Consider the following 20991-nt stretch of genomic DNA (forward strand, 5'->3'; position numbering starts at 1 on the left):
ATTCCTTGATAAGTTGGAACATAAGATATTTCATCTTATCATTGTATAACAGAGCGAACACCCAAAATAAAAAATTAAACATGCTTGATATCTTGGTATAAATAGTCTCTGAATACTTGGTAAAGAGAAAAATAGTGAATGTGTAGAAATAAGAGTGTAATTATCATGTGTATAATCTATAAATGAGTTATGTTTGACATTATTTTTTTGTATAAAATAACCTTATAATTTGTGAAATAACCTGCAAAGGCTGGACAACGTAATCCGTCAAATGTTCAAAGGGAGGGGGGAAGCATACTGCTATCCCAAGAGGTCTTGTCCTCGTAGAACGCAAGTAGAAGTGGGGGAAGCGACCGTACGCCATGACGTCGTACACTCGTGACGGCGATCTCTACGTGCCATTTGAAAGGAAAAGGTTACGGCGATGACCGTTAGGGAGATGGTATATAAGATTAAGTACCCCCCCACCCCTCGCTCTCTTGTTCTTGTTCCTCGGTCGTCTCCTGTTGACCGAAGCCCGGTGGCGTAAGGTCCGGCGCTGGTATGTGATTGGATGGTTTTTAGGCGGGAATTCCAAATCCAGAAACGCTGCAGCAGGCTATGCTACAAGGAGCTTCTAAGAAAGTACGTGTGCAAAAGGCTGAAACAAAGGAAACCAGATAGAAGAATCAAATTAGCCAATCGATGATCGGAAGCCTAAACCATGCCACATAAAAGGAAAGGGCAGTGAGGGAGAGATTCTGTGCATCAAAGGAACGGAGCCTCCATGAATAGATAAGTAGAATTTATGTCACTTAATTTCAGTGTGTAAATCCATGAAGTTAGTATTGTGTTAACTTAAAAGAGAGACTCTGAGACATTTCTTAGAAGGAACTTTAAGAAAGAAAGTTGTTGTGCAAAATAATAAGGGAAGAAAATTAATTGAAAGTGGTATAGGATCACGATTGAGTATTTCGTGTTGTATTTGTGTACTCCTTACCAGTCCCTTTATTAACTTTTATTAATCTACAAGTTTTAGGTGGTGCAGTCTGTAAAAAATATAAATGTTCTTAGAATTGTTAGAGAGATTAGTAACGAAGTGCTCTCATATAGGCAAGGTCTTAGGAAAATAGTTAGTGTACCTGATAACCAGATTTAAAGGGAAAAAAAATAAAATATTGGGTCACAACAATGCGTTAGCAGAGTTAATTTCAAGTGGTATGGTCACTTAAACAGAATGGAAGAGGGAAGGTTTGGAAAACAAGTGTTCTCTGCCAGGTTGACAGGAAAAAGACCTAGAGGAAGACCAAGACATAAGGTGAATTGATATGGTAGAAAGTGCCCTAGAAGATAGAAATATAAGATCTGATAATGTTGGAGTCTTTTGACAGGTAACAGACTGTTTTGGAGGAAAATTGTAGATAGGAAGTTAGTAATGAGGTAAATTTTTCTTGTAGTACTCTCATATCCTGTACACCCCCCTTGAGGGTACATTGCAGGAATTTGATGATGATGATGATTAATTCTTAGTAGAGACAAATGATTAACTAGCAATAAGTTCAGTATGAAAGAGGGTATGTAAGAATTGTTGGAAGAAGTAAGAGTGAGAAAGTGAAAATCATAAGTATATCACCTGGATATGATCGAAATGAATTAAGAAAATCAGTGATGGCAGAAAATTCTATGCATAAGCTGTGTAGAAGAAATGGATGCTAGTTTTTGGATATGTGGAGCGAGTTTGAGGGGAAGAATGGATTTGTATAAGAAGGATGGGTGCCCACTTGAATGCTTTTGGTATCAGGAGTCTTGAAAAATTATTAATTTGTATGAAACATAACAAAGAGTCGGGGAAATTAAATTATGAGTAAGGCAGGGTTAAAATCTGTGCGTAAAAGTAACAACATTATGTAGCTGTGTTAATGATGGGAATGGGCATTACCATGGAAATAATAAATGATTATGAGGAGAGAATGATTTTGTGTTCATACAGTTTGGACCTGTAAAAATAATCATAATTTAAAATTCTGAATATTTTTACGTATTGTTTATGTTAGTATGTTTATTAGTTTTATAACACGCATTGTCGGCTTGCGATGTGTCTGTTATTGAAATTGTTTTGTCAAAATGAATTGTAAAGAAGTTAAAAAAATTGATGTACTTACCAGATTTGAATAGTTGTGTTACTTTAAAGAAATTTTATTGTAGTTTAGAATTATTAAGTGTTTGTGTTTTTTTTTTTTTTTTAAGACATTCTCTTGTCTCTAACATAATCTACGTGTCAACCATTACATTTAGTTTCTCGCTTGCCACTTTCATGGAGTGCATGCTCGTCGAGAAGGTTGATGTGTGATTTACAGCTGACAGAAAGCGTTCGGTATCGTAGTAACTGAGAGTAAACAGGAGAGCATTCAGAAGGAATTTAGAACACAAGCCGTCAGACATTTAGATTTGGAGGAACTTGAGTTTTTTCTATGTGACAGTTGGAGGAAAATTAATAGTGTATTCCGAAAAAGGAATCGTGGAACTATGAAGTTTTAATGTGGAATAAGTATTGGTAAATAAAAGGGAAATATTGCACTATAGACGTTTTAAAAGGAATATTAGAGGAAACGTTAATGAAGATTAGTAGTAGATTCTGAAAAAGGAATCATAGAACTGTGAGTTTTTAAAGTGGAAGAGTTAAGACTGTCAATAAGCATTAGTGAATAAAAGAAGAAGTAGCTATTTATGTTCTAAAGGAATCTTCGAGAAAACTCTGATTAGAAAGTGTCATCTGTATTAAGGACGCCAGATCTAACTATTATTTCTACTAAAAAGGAGACAGAATTGAATCAGGAAGAATTAATATGTGCTACATGAGTGATGAGAAAGGATCCTATGAAAATGAAGAATAAAAGTCATATATCTTCGGAAAAGGGCCTTAACAGAGAAAGAAACAAAGACTAAACACTTTGTTTGCACAATGTGTTTAGTCTAGTCTTAAGTGTAAGTTTATTTTTAAAAGGCCTTGGATCCACTTAATTCTGTAGTTATAGTTATGTAAAATTGTTTGAAGTGTATATATATTGTTTTTGTTTTATTAAATATGTTTATTTTCTATTTTGGTTTTGAGTCAGTGATTTATTTGGATTCTGAAAGAAATAGTAAAAAAAGAGGTCATTGGAATGATCAGAGTGAACCTTGTGCAATAAATAAATATAATAAAAGCACTCAGCCATTAAAAAAATAATTGTTAGAAATAAGAACAATAAAAAAAATCCTTTCTTTTTACAGACCTATCAAGACTGTACAGACATGTCTGCATAAGTAAGGCACTAGATAAACAGAGATATGCAAATTGTCCAATTGTGTCAAGCTATATAATTTGAGTCTCAGAACAGGGAAGATTACACAGGAGTGGAAAGAATGTATGGTAATTCCATTGCACAAGGAAGGTGCAAAGACCATCATCATCATCAAATTCCTGCCATGTACCCTCAAGGGGTGTACAGGATATGATAGTACTACATGAAAAAATTACATCATTACTAACTTCCTATCTACAATTTTCCTCCAAATCAGCCTGTTACTTGTCAAGACTCCAACATTATCAGATCTTATATTTCTATCGTCTAAGGCACTTTGTACTGTATCAATCCACCTATATCTTGGTCTTCCTCTGGGTCATTTTCCTGCCAACCTGGCAGAGAACACTTGTTTTGCTAATCTTTTCTCTCCCATTCTATTTAAGTGACCATACCACCTGAGATTAGATCTTTTAACGCATTCCTGGATGTTGACAATGTCAAGTTCTTTCCTAATATCCTCGTTTTTAATATGATATTGCTATTGATGCCATCTGTTCACACCTCTAATCTTTCTCAGGACTCTCATATTTGCGGTTTCTAGTCTTTGGTCAAGTGTTTTACTTCTGACCCAGCTCTCAGATCCATAAGTTAAAACTGGTTTGAACACTGTCTTGTATACAGCTAATTTAGTGTTTTGACTAATTTCTCTCTTATTCCATATGAATTTATTCAATTGACTTCTCACCATACCAGCTTTGCTGATTCTGTTGTCTATTTCTATATTTAATTTACCATCTTCACAAAAAAAAATCGTGCCTAAGTAGGTGAAATGTTTCACTTGTTCTCCATTCACAACACAGTTGACATTTTCAATGATTCCACCTATTTTCATTGTCTTTGTCTTTTTAATGCTGACCTTCAAACCATATCTATTACAACAGTTATTCAATTTAGTCAGGGAATCTTGCAGACTTGTGGCAGATTTATTTAGAAATATAACATCATCTGCATAAAGCAAAGAGCTCAGATTAGCATTTCTAATTCTGATATCATGTTTAATACCACTTTCCTTCATAATGTGATCCATATAGATAATAAATAATACAAGGGGTAATGTACATCCTTGTCTGACACCAGATTTAACATTAAACCATCTCCCTCTACTTCCTTCAATTCTAACTGCTGACTTACAACTCAAATAAAGACTAAGTATTGCTTGATATAATGCCCCATTGACACCATATAACTGCAGCGTATTGAATAGCTTATCTCTTGGCACCTTATCATAAGCCTTTTCCAAATCTACAAAACTTAAATACAGATCTCTGTTATATTCCCATGCTTTCTCGACTATTTTTCGTAAAGTGAAGATCTGATCCTGACAGCCTCTATTTGGCCTGAATCCAGCTTGTTCTTCACCAAGCTTTTCTTCCACAATTCTTCTCAACCGTTTCTCAAGTATACTTGCATAGATCTTGCCAGGAACACTCAGTAGGGAAATACCTCTGTAATTCTCACATTCAGTTTTATTTCCCCCTTTTATATATGGATACTATGAGAGCGCTACTCCAATCATCGGGAATTCGTCCCTCTGTCCAGACATTCGGAACTATGCAGTGCAGCCACTGTAAGACTTTTATACCACCATACTTCAGCATTTCTGGTCGAATATCATCTACTCCTTTTCAGAATATCATCTGCCTTTCCACATTTCAAGCCTTTGATGGTTTTTTTCTACTTCAAGTATGGATATGTATTTCTGACTGCATGGCTGGTCAGTGTTTTTTTACCACTGTGCTGTCATCACTGCTTGTTTCATTTAGCAGTTTTTCAAAGTAATTACTCCATACTTCAAGGATATCTTTTTCTCCTGTTTTCACGTCACCTTTATCATCTCTAATTCCTTTTACAGCACTCTTTCCTCCATTCCTAAGCTTTTTCAACAACCTCTAGAATATTTTGCCACCTTCTTGATATTTATTTTCTATATTCTTGCCAAAGTCCTCGCATGACTTTTGTTTAGCTAGTTTTACACACTGTTTAAAACTGTCAACTTATCAGAGTCTACTGAGAAGAGTATACAGAAAGCATGCAGGTAACTTATGTCTTGTCACAAATTCTAGGAGTATAAGAAACAAAGGAATAGTTTGTTGCCTTCATCAATACATTGGGACCTCAGATTATAGGCGTTAGTGAGACATTGCTAGTATTGAGGTAAAGGGTATACAGTATTTTTAGGAAGGACAGACAGGATAGGAGAGAACAAGGTGTACTACTAATGATTTTAGATGACTCAAAACCAGTTAGAGTTGAGATTTATGACTGTAATATTAATAACTGTTATTCATGTAGCAGTGAGTTCGAAGCCATCTGGTGTGAGGTGGAGTCTAACAAGACTAAATACATTGTGAGGTGTTCTTACAGACTTAGTGGATCGGTTGCTAGTGATGAAGAAATGTATTACCAAATAATGTAAAACAAGTAATCATAATGGGGGACTTTAATTATCCAAACTTTGATTAGTTAGCTGCGAAATCTCATGAGAAGTAGTGAAACTGAATTTATTGAGCTGTTGCGAGACAACTTCATCAAGCAGCATATGATAGAAGAAGGAACTTGAGATCAAAGAGTGTTATATCTCATTATAATGTATAGTGTCAGAGGGGATTTTAGTTAAAGATGTATCTATTATGTCTCCAGTTGGTGACAGTGATCATGTAGTACATGCTGAACTACAAAGCAATCATGATCAATTGAGTATGCTGGGTTCTGCATTACAGTGTTTGAATGGGAAGAATATCAACAGTGCATGGGAAACATTTAAAAAAATACTTAAATGATGCGCTGTCAGAATGTGTCCCTAGAGTTCGAAGAATAACTAGGGTAGGAGTGAAATTGGATGTGTAATCTCATTAAGCAAGAGATTCATAAGAAAAAGATAATGTGGAAGGAATATCGTGTGTATAAGAATGATGTCAGTTATGAACATTATAAGCAGCAGTCCAGAAGAGTCACAACTATTGTAGAGAAAGGTAAGTCTGAGTTTGAAAACAAACTGGTTCTGCAAGCTAAAGACAACCCAAAAGAATTCTATTATTATGTGGCAAGTAAAAGAAATTTAATACCTCTATTGAATAAAAAAACTCTATTGAATGCAGATAATATACAGGTGACAGATTCAGAAGAGATTGGTCAGCTAATGAGCAACCATTTTGCTTAAAGCTATCAATTTGGTGTGGGCAACATGCAACTTACTGCTACCTCTTCACTGGATGAAGAAACTCAGGAATATGAGAAGAAGATACTAGAGTTTTTGCACAAACTGAATACTAATTCTACAATAGGGACTGGTGTAATACCGGTACAGATGCTAAAAGAGTGTTCAGCTGAAGTGGCTATTCATTTAATCAGGCTATATAATTTGAGTCTCAGAACAGGGAAGATTACACAGGAGTGGAAAGAATGTATGGTAATCCCATTGCACAAGGATGGTGTAAAGACTGATGTATAAAACTGTCAACTTATCTGTATCTCTGGTGTAATGGTGAAGATTTTGGAGCAGCTGGTTAGGGCTTGCATTCAGAAAATGGGTGACAGAGAATTCTATAATAATGATGCCATTGAGCTAGAGAAGGGGAATGGATACACTATGATAGTTTTGGATTTTGCTATGGCTTTTGACAGAATACAGCATGGAATACGGTTGCATAAATTGAAGAATATAGGATTGGATTATAAACTATTGGCATGGATAGGAGAATGGCTGACTGACAAATATCAAAAAGTGGTATATAGGGGATGTGAATCTGCAAGATTCAAGGTAACTATTGGTGTGCCTAAAGGATCAGGTCCTTGGTCCATTGTTATTCAGTCTGTACATTAATGACTTTGGGAAGGATTTGACATACAGCTGTTTGCTGATGATGCAAAGATACGTAGGGTAATCAGGAGTACAGTGATATGCTTATTACTTATATGCTGACCACCTGCAGAATGATTTCAATACGCTGGAGTTATGTGCATGTGAAAATGACTGTCAGTCAAAGTTAGTGGATGTTAAATCATGCAATTTGGTGCGATAAGATATCCGATGTCATATTATATTGGTAGGATTATGTTAGATGAAACTGATCAGGCTATGGATCTTGGAGTTTTAGTAGATAGGAAGTTGAAGTTCAAGGGCCATGTGGCAAAGATTACAGATACAACTCATAGGATAATTTCAATGCTGAAATAAACTTAGCTTTTATTAGAAAAGATTTCTGTGTAGGTTTGATCTTCTGGTTTACATGGTGATTCTTATACAGGGGAGAGAGTGCAAAGTAGACTATTAAAAAGGATTGTGGAATACTGATTATGAAGATAGTCTGGGAATTTGTTGACTGCAGACTCTAGCAAACAGGAGAAAGAGGGATGATATAGTTGAGACACAAATTTCTGCCAGCAAAGGTTGGTTGATTGGTAGAGCCTCTGCTACTAATGGCTCACGCAAATAGTTAAGGAAGTTTGAGTGTGGTTAGTAGTTGGAAGGGGATCAATCGTTCGATGCTGTTGGCACACTCTCCCTTGATGAGTCTTTCGACTCTCTGGAGGTGTCACATAATAATAATAATAATAATAATTTCTGAAAGGAAATATAATTTTAGTAGATGGAATTTTTCATTTCATGAATGGTTGGGAAAGGATGCAAGGGCAACCTTGGACTTTGAGAATGATTGCTGTCAAGAAGGTGGGGGTAAATTGTTCTCTTTATGGAATCAAATGACTAAGTCATTTGATTGCATAATGTGAAGCTCTGCTTCCTTTTTTGACAGTTTTGTACCGATAGTCACACAGTTTAGACACATTAGGTCTGTTTCTTAAGCATGTAAACATTGTAAACTCTAGAATAAAATTGACAATAGAACTTGAAGATGACTATTACTAATCCTTAGGTATTTGGTAGTATGCTTTAGTATTACTCTGTATCTGTTGAAAGTTCTGTCACATATTGTCTAAGATGTGAATAACTACTTCCATCTCTCACCTTATCAGTATTCTTATCAGTACCATAATAAATCTTGATGTTGTCGTTATCATATTTACAATTAGTCATGTGAATCTTAAATCTGTCTACCACTATTCTCATAATTTTGCCACTCTTAGCTATATATTTAAATTTATATTTAGTATTTGCAAAAATGTCTTGCATACTTCTTGCTGTATGATCCCTCAGATTTGATCTGTAGGCTTCCATTATATTAAATCTGCAATTTAAAAAATTTTTTTCCATTTATTTCTTATGCATTTTATTTTTTTGACTTTTATTTATTTTTTTACATTGCCTGAAAACCAGCCCTTCTCTAGAGACCAAGCATGGAACTTTTTCAAGCCTCTTCAATATATAGGACACTGGTCTCACACCAAGTGATGAAATTTATCTCCTACCTAAAGACATTTATAAACATCCATGCCCACGATGGGATTCCATCCTGTACTCTTTTGGTTGGAGAGTGGGTGTGCTTAATCACTTAACCAGCCATCCAACAATTTATTTGATTGATTGATTTTTTATTTTATTGTGAAATTTGCTTATGCAAATTTGAGTTGAAATTAAATATAACCACTTATTTAATTTTTGCAGGAAATTTTACAAATCTTACAAAAGTTATGTGCAAGGACAAAAAAGATTACAGAGCATACTAGTCATACTTTATGCACTCTTACAGATACATTGGAATTATTGCTTCATGTGGTTACTGATAAGGTATGTATTGCAGTTTATTGAAGTTTCTAAAGATGTGTTAAATAACCAGTTTTAGAAATTATTTTGCTTAGTTTCAAACATCATGTTGGAGGCTTAATGGATATTTTTACAACACTTAAAAGAATTAAAATAGACTTTAATGCTTCCTATATTTCGTCCTAGTCACTAGGGCATCTACGGGGATTACAAAAAAATTAATGTAACATATGCACAAATAACAAACAATACTAAGCCCAAACACGTGGGTGACACTAAAGTCCTATCTAGGTAGAGCGCCCTCTAAGGGCAGTAGTAGGTGGCCTGGAATGTAAGGTGGGAACTCTGGTGATGAGTGTTTCCCAAATCTTCGGAAGCTTAATGCACCCATATTTATTGAGATTTGGTTGGTTTTTGAGAGCTGCTGCTGCTTCTAAGAAAAGTCTCTCTTTCTTGAATTTGCTGCGGTGGAGCATGGTGGTTTTCTTCCATGATACTCTGTGGGTGGTGTCCAAAACATGGTCAGCCAAGCCTGAATGGCCATAGTTGTGTTTGAAGATGTAAGACTTGTGTTCCTCTAGACGGATGGATGCTGATCTGCCTGTCTGTCCAAAGTATGCCAGCTTACAGGAACAGGGTACTTTGTAAACTCCAGGCAGAGAGAGAGGAGGGAGCTGATCTTTCGTAGAACGGATAAGGGTAGCCAGTTTGCTGGAGTTTACAAAGTACCCTGTTCCTGTAAGCTGGCATACTTTGGACAGACAGGCAGATCAGCATCCATCCGTCTAGAGGAACACAAGTCTTACATCTTCAAACACAACTATGGCCATTCAGGCTTGGCTGACCATGTTTTGGACACCACCCACAGAGTATCATGGAAGAAAACCACCATGCTCCACCACAGCAAATTCAAGAAAGAGAGACTTTTCTTAGAAGCAGCAGCAGCTCTCAAAAACCAACCAAATCTCAATAAATATGGGTGCATTAAGCTTCCGAAGATTTGGGAAACACTCATCACCAGAGTTCCCACCTTACATTCCAGGCCACCTACTACTGCCCTTAGAGGGCGCTCTACCTAGATAGGACTTTAGTGTCACCCACGTGTTTGGGCTTAGTATTGTTTGTTATTTGTGCATATGTTACATTAATTTTTTTGTAATCCCCGTAGATGTCCTAGTGACTAGGACGAAATATAGGAAGCATTAAAGTCTATTTTAATTCTTTTAAGTGTTGTAAAAATATCCATTAAGCCTCCAACATGATGCCCTCACAGCACTTAAGCCTCTACACACGTATTAGTTTCAAACAAGCCTATATTTTTTAAATTTATTAGTATTAATAGTTACGACAGTGATCCTTAAGTCCAGTACTATAGTAAATCATTGACTGTTCTTATTTCAATATTCATTAGAAGTCAAAATTCAACCTGCTGAATCTCCCATTATAAGATGAATATTATTGGACCACTTTCATTTCGCAGATTAACAGGACGCAACTTGCCTAAGTTGAAGCATTAAGTCCATAATAAAAAAAAAATAAAAATAATAATAAAAATACTAGAGCACTTTAAAAATAGTAAACAATGTTTGAAATCATTGTTTTTCTTTTCTTCCTTCTTGCGTGATTTAATCAGTTTCAGACAAAATTTGGAATAAAGTTATTATTATTACAGGTATCTCCATGGAGTCAGTAGACTCATCGCGGGAGACCCAAACCGTCAAAACAATATCTATCATATCTCTTCTTGAATTCATTTACAGACAAAGAACTCTCAACTGAGATTTAAATTACTAAAAGGTTTCTATAAGATTGATGCAAGGAAATGTTTCAGCTCTGTGATAGTGATGGAAGAACAAGAGGTCATCCCTGGAAATTAAGAAAAAGTATGGTTAACAAGGGTGTGAGAACGAGGTTTTTCGCCTGGAGAGTGGTGAATGAGGCAATGTATTCCACTCATATTTCACTAAATGTTTCTATCATATCCCCTCTACTCTGCCTATCAACCAACCTCTGCAATCTACAAGCTCTCAATCTAGGGAGCATTTTTCACATCACTCTCCTGTGAACCCTCTCCACAACTTCTTCATCTCCAAGGAATCCAGGTGACCAGACCTGAGCACAGTAATCCAAATGTGAAGTATCAATGCTTTATAAAGGGGAATAATAACCTCTTTATCTCTGGATGTTAGTGTGTTCCTCAATAACCAAGTAATCCTATGTGCAATCTTGGACACCTTAGCAATGTGTCCCCTGAACTTCATCTCCCTATCCACCAACACCCCTAAGTCTCTAGTCTCATCAATCTCTTGGAGTACTGTTCCATCGATGTAGTACACTGCTGGTAATCTTTTAATCCCAAAATGTATAACTTTACACTTTTCCACATTGAACTGACATCCATAACTATTTGCCCATTTTGCCAGCTTATTTAAATCATCCTGCAAACTCTCAACATCAGCTTGATTTTTTATTGCACTACCCAACTTTGCATCATCGGCAAACAACTGAATATCTCCCTTTAAGCCATTTCCTATATCATTTATATACAAATTAAACAACAATGGACCAAGCACAGAACCCTGAGGCACACAGCTGGTCACCTGCCTCATCCTGGGCTCTGCTCCTCCATACACCACCTTCTGGTATCTCTCCCTGAGCCATTCTCCTATCCATATCACCAGTTCAGTATCCATCCCCCATCCGCTCCCATTTAGTCAAAATTGTTTGATGCCAAGTTGTTTGATACATTGCTGGAGTTCATGAAAAATGAAAATGAAGAAGAGGGAAGAATATTCCAATGCTAGAAGTGCATCATTGGGCTAAATTTGACAGTTATTCTTTTCATTGTTTATGACCCCCCCTGAGAATTTCTGCCTTATTCTTATAAAAAAAAAAAATGGGATTGCAAAATGGAGGGAGGATATATCCATTGCAGACACCTATACAAATTGCTGTTTCAACTGATTTTCACCAAATTTGGAATATAGGTGTTTCTATTGGGTTGGCAAATAAGTTCATTCGGTTTTTCAGAGTGGAATGAAACACATTTTATTTAATATATATAATACATACTAGTCAGTTATATATTGCCCCTCTTTATCAATGACCTCTTGCCATCTGTCCACCAACTTCATTATGCCGCATTCATAAAACTCCTGAGGTTTACTGGCGAAAAACTGATCCAGGCGTCTTTTGATGGCCTCTCATTAGCGAAGGTTTCCCAATTCACAGAATTCTGCAACGATCTGAATAAGTGGTAATCAGAAGGTGCCAGGTCCGGTGAATATGGAGGATGCAGCAAAACATCCCAGCCAAGACATAACAACTTACTCTGGGTTGTTAACGATGTGTGTGTGTGTGGGGTCTGGCATTGTTATGGGCCACAGTTAACGGGCCAGTCATGTTAACTGTGAGCAGTAGACAGTTGAATCAATCGTTCTGCCTGATGGTAACACCTCGTAGTGGACAACACCTTTATAATCCCACCACACAGAGAGCATGATCTTCTTTGGATGCAATCCCGCTTTTGAGGTTGTTTGTGGCAGTTCACTCTTGTGCTCCCATTACCCATTTTTCATCTCCTATAATCATCTGCTTCAAAAATGGGTCATTTTCTTGGTGACGTCGCAGCGAATCACAGATGGATATGTGAGCAGTCATATTGGCCTCACTCGGTTCATGCGGCACCCAAACATTGAGTTTTGAAACATATCCCAGCTTGTGCAAATGGTTTTCAACGCTTGTATGGGATATGTTCAGTACTGCAGCAATCTCCCCCACTGTTTGTGACAGATTTTTGTCGACGACATCCTTCACAACACTTTAATCGCCCTCGGTCGGGTGACAGGCGTGAGGCGCATCACTGACGTCGAAATCTCTAGAACGGAATTTGACAAACCACTTTTGGCATATGCGTTCTGTTAAGGCATCTCCCCCACATAAGCTGCATATTTTTTTATGGGTCTCCGCAGCTGGGTTGCTGTTTTTGAAATAAAAAAGCAAAATATGCCGGTAATGTACGTTATTTACTTCCATTTCTAAAAATATGTTACACACACACGCAACTGAAGTAGGCCGAACGAAAATTTACTGAAAGGTTATGTGAAATGCCTCCTTTCAACTGCGCAATAGTGTTATGCGGTAGCGCAACAAGCGAAGTGGCGTAAAGTTGTACTAACGCATAAACAACGAACTTATTTGCCAAACCAGTATTTTTGTTTATGGTCCCCTGAAAAATTTTGCCGATCATTAATAGATTCCTGATATGTACCAAGGGATCTATAGGATGCCATGTAATACTACATAAAAGTGTACATTATTACTAACTTCTCAACAGGCTTCCTCTAAATTAGTCTATTTTGTGTTAGTATTGCCGGATCATATATTAATTTCTTCTAAAGCATTTCTAATTGAATCAGTCCACCAAGATGTTGGTCTTCCTTGTGGTCTTTTTCAGCCATTATAGCATTCAATACCCGTTTTGCTAACATTTCATCTTCCATTCTGTTTAAGTGATCATATTTTCTGAGATTAGCTCTGCTCACACTTTCTTGAATGCTAATCAGTGCCCAGTTCCTTTCTAATCATCATTTTTAATAGATTCTGCCATTGCCATTTGTTCACACCCATACTTTTTCTCAGAACTCTCAAATCCATATTCAGATTTTCATAGCTGTAGTGATTCACATAACCTTTCTGAAATAAAACTATGTAGAAACAGGAAGTAAATATATAATTTACTGAATAAACTAAATATTTACAAGCTGTTGTTTCACCAGTTCAAGCTAGCATTATCAAAGACGCATTGGATATATAAAATCAGTGATGACTGAAAATTAAAATGAGCTCCTGAGCAAGGACAGTCATGTGTGTGGAGGTCGACAGTGGTGCTCTCTGTGGTGATTTTCTCTATGATTGTTGCTGTCAGGCAGATAGAGCAGTGCACCGAAATTTATGTAGAATTAAACCATCATTTCTGTTACAGTTCACTGAGTTCTATAGCATATGAGATACTTCTAGGAACAGTCTCTGTGATTTAAACCAGTATCTGTGTAGTAACTTTGCCTTTTTCTATCGATAAAATTGGTCTATGTCTAAGACATGTTGAGGAAGTCCACTTTTTATTTGTCCATATTGAATATACTTTTTATATTCTTTTCTTCTTATTATGGTGGTTTGTCCTGTCTGTTCAAAGTACTGGATTTCACATTGACAGTGGATACTGTAGACACCTGAGAAGGAGATGGGATCCTGGCAGTCCTTAATTTGTCTAAGGAAATTGGAGATTTTCTCCAAAGGTTTGTATATTGTTCTGATTTTGTGTTGTTTCAGTTGCAAGCCCAGTTTATTTGTTGTACTTTTAATGTAGAAAAGGGATATGGTGTATTTATATTCTGGTTGGGGGGAGAGGGTTTGTTGTCCTTTTTAAGGAGTTGGGTGAGGTGTTTTTTTGTTGTTGTTGTAACCATTCTGTTCAAAAAGTGTAAGTAGAGCCTGTTGTTCCAGATGTAGTGCAGATCCAGAGGAAGAAATTTGCTCTGCCCTGGAGGCTAAAGCTTTGAAAATCCCAAGTTTCTGGGCAGGGCTGGTGATAAAGTGACATGTAAGTATTTGCCTGTGTGTATATGTGGGGAGAGCTTCTGATAGACTCCACATGCTAGGTATCCATCCAGTTGCCTTGTAACTAAAATATCTAAGAAGTAGGTAATTCATGGTTGGATATTGTTGAGGAATTGTTAAAAGTTGGAAAGAGCCTATGGGCCATGTGGCCAAATGCAAGACATCATCTATGTATATACCTCAACCATACTTTGGGCTTGAGGGATAGCTGAATAAAGTGCCAACATTTCAGAAGATTACATGGGGAGGGGATTACAATGAAAACTAGGTGACCAAATTTTAAGTACAGTAGTCCATAGGCGGTCTGACCAGTTCTATGCACAAAGGCACAACCACCTCCTTATCCCTACGTGCCAGTGTGCTTCTCATAACAGCAGTATAATGTGCAGTCTTCACAAACTTGCAACATGCCTTCAGAACTTTAGTACACTGTCATCCATCACTCCAAGTTCCATATCTCATCCACTTCCTGAAGCACTTCTTCACCAATATAGTATATCTCCTTATATCTCTGTGCCCTTAAGTGCAGAGATGGACACTGACCACAGAATCTTCTTTGTATAATTTGCTTACTTCACCAGTGCCATTTAAGATTTCAGTGTTCATTTAAGGAGAGTGCACCTTGTTGCATTTTAATTTAAATCAGACTACTGCTTCTGAAAAAATGTCATTTTTATTAGACATCAATATATATATATATATTTTTAATTGTATATTAATTACTGTGGGTGAGATGTACTCACCCACATCATGTTGTTTCTTACACCATCACACAGATTATACTGATTTTTAAATAATCAGTTTTTCCATTCTACCTTGTACATATATAAGACTACCTGCCACAAAAGATGACCTGTTATTTTCAGGTTGAAATATATGGTCAATAAAAGTTTTTATTTCTATTCACTTATTTTTGCACTGCATATAATGCTGAATTACTGTAGCTCTCCCTTATTATTTTTTTTTTTCTCACTGTTACTTGAGTATATCTCAATATCTATCTATCTATCTATTCCCTTCTGCCATACGGCCGGGGGGGGTAGCTATATGCTACCATACTAGGGAGATGATTATGAGCAAGGTGGTTTCCTGTTGCCTTCCTTGCCGTAAGTATTTATGACTGTAACCTGTGTGTTCATGGGGCCGGTTTGCCTGCTTGCGGGATGAAAAACCCCAGATAAACTGGCAGGGAAAACCCTACTGTCCACGCCCAAGACCGGCTAACTTGGCTATGGCTGAGGAAGATCCTTAAGCTCCTCACATCGTTATCTCAATATCTGATAGTTATTATTTAACATTATCTCATCTATTTTACTTCTTATTTTCAGTAATACTAGTTATATCAGCATAATACTAATCCAATTATGCAAGTTCTACTTCTTTTCTAGGAGTTAATGGTATCTATCATTAATTCTTTTGAAGATAAGTTTGTTCCAGTAGCTGAAAATTCTTCACTGAAATCTTCTCTGCCTTACAGCATTGCTTCTATACTTGGTGGCTGATCTAAAATTTCAAGCATCTCCTTATCATAGCTGTAAGGAAACCATAGTTTAATCTCTGGCCACGCTGCATCCAACTCCACAAAAGCATTTCTATCCAAGATAACCTTGACACAGGAGTTGCACCTGCAGGACTTTGAAAGTCGATTAACATTCTTTTTAACATTCTTTGCTCGAGTGGAGTTGGATGCTACGTGGCTGTGGATAATTTTGTTGAGAAATGAAGCTCACTTTCACCTGAACGAAGCTGGGAATATTCACAATTGCAGGGTATGCGCTATGCAAAACCCACATGAAATCCAACAAATTCCTTTGCATTCACCCAAAGTTACTGTCTAATGTGGGTTTACAGCTTCATTTATCACTGGACCATTCTTCTTTGAGGATGTTTACCAATCAGGTCCTGTGACCTACTCAGTTATTGCTGAGAGGTATTGCAATATGATAAACAATTCTGGTGTGCCACAGCAACAGCAGCACTTTTGCACATGGATTTAGCCATTTTCATGCAGGATGGGGCATATCCACATATTTCATTGATCCACACAGGCCATTCTTCGAGAACATTTCACAGAAGCCAGAGTGATCAACCATGCATTTCCCACTGCATGGCCACCTCATTCACTTGATCTTAATTTAAATTAATTATAATACCAGATATAAACTCACGTAATATATTTTATTAAAGTAAAATTTTCGCCTAAGTATCATAGGCATCTTCAGTACAAGAACACATAATGGCAATTGAATATTAACAGACAATTCTATAAAGTGCCACCTAAGTAGCTAATGTAAGATAACAAATTCCTTTGCATTCACCTAAAGTTACTGTCTGATGTGGGTTTACAGCTTCATTTATAAGTTATCTTACATTAACTACTTAGGTGGTGCTTTTCAGAATTGTCTGTTAATATTCAATTGCCATTATGTGTTCTTGTACTGAAGATACCTATAATATTTAGGTGAAAATTCTATGCCAATAAAATATATTATGTGAGTTTATATCTGGTATTGTAATTATTTTAAATATGCCTACTCACGGTATTTCATTATTGAAACAAAAAAGTTCACCTGATCTAAACCCCTGTGACTTCTGGCTCTGGGTATTTCTCAAAGACAGGGTTTATCGGAATCATCCTGAAAACTTTCCAGCGCTGAAAGATGGCATAACGCAGAATGTATGCAACATCAGTCCTGACCAGCTGCATTCTGCTGTTGAACACACTGTGCAAAGGATGCAGTTTCTGGGAAGGCAGCACATTGAACAGTACAGCTTACAAATGCATAATGGAAGTGAATAAAAATGTGTTATTTATGCTTGGGTCATTTTTCTCCTTAAACACACAGAAAAATTACATCTACATTAGGTACATCATACAGTGCCCCTGGTGGTGAATTTTGGAACCCTCCCCCCTCAGATATCACTTCAGCATGACACAATGTATTTCTACAAAGTTTTGCACATTTAAATTATTGGTGGTGCTCTACAAGGCCTTAAACAGGATACTTTAATTTTGATCAACCTGTACTTTCCTCATGAGCTAAAGGTTGCATTGCCATTATTTTAAGATATCATCTAAAATTCCCTAAAAATCCTTGTCTCTACTCAGAATAGAACAAATTAGGTAATTATCCTTTAATTATCCTTTCTGTTTTTGTCGTGCTCCAATCTCTTTCACGTAGTTATTCTCTTTCTATATTCTCTTTTTTGTTGTATGTTTTCTCTAAGTTTCAAAATTTCAATGGGTACACAGTTTATCTGACCTTCACATGAAATTGGTATCCATAATCCATCTCTTTTTCCAAAACTAATAAAAACACAAGCAGCAAATAGTTACCCTTATTGTGTCCAACTTAAAATTCACTGGACTAGGTTCTTTTTCTTTCATTCTGCTCTGCTCATTTACTTTCTTCCTTCATATTTTTCCAATGTTTGCAATCTGCTGTTATTCAAGACAAGTATCAGTATATTTCTTCTTTATTCTTGGCATCTAACTTACTATGGAAATAGTTTATTGTACATTTTGCAACTTTTCATATGTGGGAATTGCTGTGAAAAAAATGCAATACACTTTTAACTTAATTATTACATTTATAATTACATTAACGAGCATTATAAGATCCATGTCATTTGATTGAATCAGATGGCTGAATAGTATTTTTCTTAAGAATTAATTTAAAAAATTCTTGACAAAGTGGTGCGATTCATTATTTAAAAACGTGTGATTCATTCAGCAAGCATTTATTGTTTATTATCAATATTATGAGGTTATGGTAACATGGTTTGATGCTGCTTGTATAGGAATTGTTGATGTGTTATCCCATTCAAGGACCAGTTAACCATGGTTCTAGTTATATGAAGGTCAGGTAATTAAAATATCTCTGTGTATATTAGTTGGTAGATGAATTTTTTTCGGGGTGCTTAAGGGTCAAAGCTGTATAACTGAGAGGAGACCTCCACATAGCCTTTAAAGGAATGCGGAGAACCGACCAGGGCTTCTGACCTAATGTCCAATCCTCACCTTCTCGTGGTGCACCCTGTTGGGTATATCTACTTTGATACTGAACGATCAAGGATGGGCTGGCAATTTGGGATTTAGCCGACCAAATTGTATTCTTATTGGTTAAACCAAAATAAAAAAATGATGGTACAACATGACAAAATTTCATGCCGGCTGGGGCGTCGCCCGGTTAAACAAGGCCCCCGTTGTTTTCGCCAGGGAACCAGGGCGAACAGCGAAAAGTCAGCTACTGGAACAAATCTGAAAACAAACCCCAACTCAACATCACCAGAGTTAAAGATCGGTACTATCAACGTAAGAAGCCTGAATGGCAAAGAAATGGAGCTAGCTGAGGAATTAGATAAGTACCAGATCGACATAATAGGGGTGACTGAAACAAAAAAGACCAAAACTGGTGAGATCTTTCTGAGCAATAAATACAAAATGTTATATTCAGGCAATAACAATCAAGGAAAAGAAGGAGTAGCCATAGTATTCAACACAAAATACGAGGCTAATCTTCTTGAATGGCAGTCAGTCTCAAGTAGAGTAATGTGGGCAAATATGAGAATGGGGAACTGGACAATGAGACTTATTTGTGCCTATGGTCCCACAGAAGGTTCTACTAAGGTAGAAGTGGAGGAATTTTTTGAGGCTTTAGAAAAAGCAACTGACACAATAAAAAAGGAAAAGTTGGTCCTTGTTGGGGATCTAAATAGTAGAGTAGGAAATGATTGTGAGACATACAAAAATATTTTGGGAAAATTTGGAGAAAAGAGCAAAGCTAATAATAATGGCAAATATCTGTTGGATTTCTGCTCAGGACATGGACTGGTTATTACTAACACCATGTTCCAACATAAAAATGTGCACAAATTCACATGGAGAGAAGAGGCTAGGAATAAGAAAAGTCTCATTGACTATGTTATTGTTGATAGTGATGTTTTCTCCCTGGTGCAGGACACCAGAGTGTACAGAGGATTTAAAATTGGAAGTGATGACTATTTAGTCTTGAGCAGGATAAAATTGAATTTCATATTGAAAAGAATAACATGTAAGAAAGTTTTAAAGCGAATAAAAGTTGAACAGCTCTCAGATGTGAACTGTAGACTAAAATACAGAAATATTATTGAAAAGAAAATGAAAGAGTTTGAGAACAGGAATCAAACCTTGGAGATTCAGTGGCAAACTCTGAAGGAAACATTGATTGATTCTGCCAGAGAGGCATGTGGTGAGGTTGTGTGCAAAGATAAAAAAAATCAGAACTCCCTGGTGGACACAGGAAGTTAAAGAGGCAGTGAAGGAAAAGAAGAAAGCATATCAAAAGTTCCTGGCAAATAAGTCAGCTTTTACTCTTACAGAATACAGAGACAAATGTAAGAAAGCTAAACAGTGTGTAAAACTAGCTAAACAAAAGTCATGGAAGGACTTTGGCAAGAATATAGAAAATAAATATCAAGAAGGTGGCAAAATATTCTGGAGGTTGTTGAAGAAGCTTAGGAATGGAGGAAAGAGTGCTGTAAAAGGAATTAGAGATGATAAAGGTGAAATGAAAACAGGAGAAAAAGATATCCTTGAAGTATGGAGTAATTACTTTGAAAAACTGCTAAATGAAACAAGCAGTGATGACAGCACAGTGATAAAAAACACTGACCAGGCATGCAGTCAGGAATACATATCCATACTTGAAGTAGAAAAAGCCATCAAAGGCTTGAAATGTGGAAAGGCAGCAGGAGTAGATGATATTCGACCAGAAATGCTGAAGTATGGTGTAATAAGAGTCTTACAGTGGCTGCACTGCATAGTTCAGAAAGCCTGGACAGAGGGACGAATTCCCGATGATTGGAGTAGAGCTCTCATAGTACCCATATATAAAAAGGGAAATAAAACTGAATGTGAGAATTACAGAGGGTATTTCCCTACTGAGTGTTCCTGGCAAGATCTATGCAAGTATACTTGAGAAACGGTTGAGAAGAATTGTGGAAGAAAAGCTTGGTGAAGAACAAGCTGGATTCAGGTCAAATAGAGGCTGTCAGGATCAGATCTTCATTTTATGACAAATAGTCGAGAAAGCATGGGAATATAACAAAGATCTGTACAACAAGTTTTGTCGATTTGGAAAAGGCATATGACAAGGTGCCAAGAGAGAAGCTATTCAATACGCTGCAGTTATATGGTGTCAATGGGGCATTATATCAAGCAATACTTAGTCTTTACTTGAGTTGTGAGTCGGCAGTTAGAATTGAAGGAAGTACAGGAAGATGGTTTAATGTTAAATCTGGTGTGAGACAAAGATGTACATTATCCCCTCTGTTATTCATTATCTATATGGATCACATTATGAAGGAATGTGGTATTAAACCTGATATCAAAATTGGAGATGT

General features: G+C 36.6%; 1 protein-coding gene across 4 annotated transcripts in view; it reads left to right on the forward strand.

Annotated features, from left to right (window-relative positions):
- Nucleotides 1–20991, forward strand: part of LOC150102203 (tRNA (32-2'-O)-methyltransferase regulator THADA-like) — a 424395-nt gene that overhangs the window by 29434 nt on the left and 373970 nt on the right. For all 4 annotated transcript variants that reach the window (XR_016548929.1, XM_090399010.1, XM_090399012.1 and 1 more), the window contains one exon: nucleotides 8890–9012. Coding sequence is in view for 3 of the 4 variants with exons in the window: in XM_090399010.1 (XP_090255136.1) it covers nucleotides 8890–9012 (123 nt within the window). In the remaining variant the exon portion in view is untranslated. The remainder of the gene's footprint in view (nucleotides 1–8889; nucleotides 9013–20991) is intronic.

The sequence above is a fragment of the Typopeltis vanoorti genome, chromosome 10, assembly GCF_054136105.1.
Source record: "Typopeltis vanoorti isolate ZY-2024b chromosome 10, IOZ_Tvanoo_1.0, whole genome shotgun sequence".
Taxonomy (NCBI): Eukaryota; Metazoa; Arthropoda; class Arachnida; order Uropygi; family Thelyphonidae; genus Typopeltis; species Typopeltis vanoorti.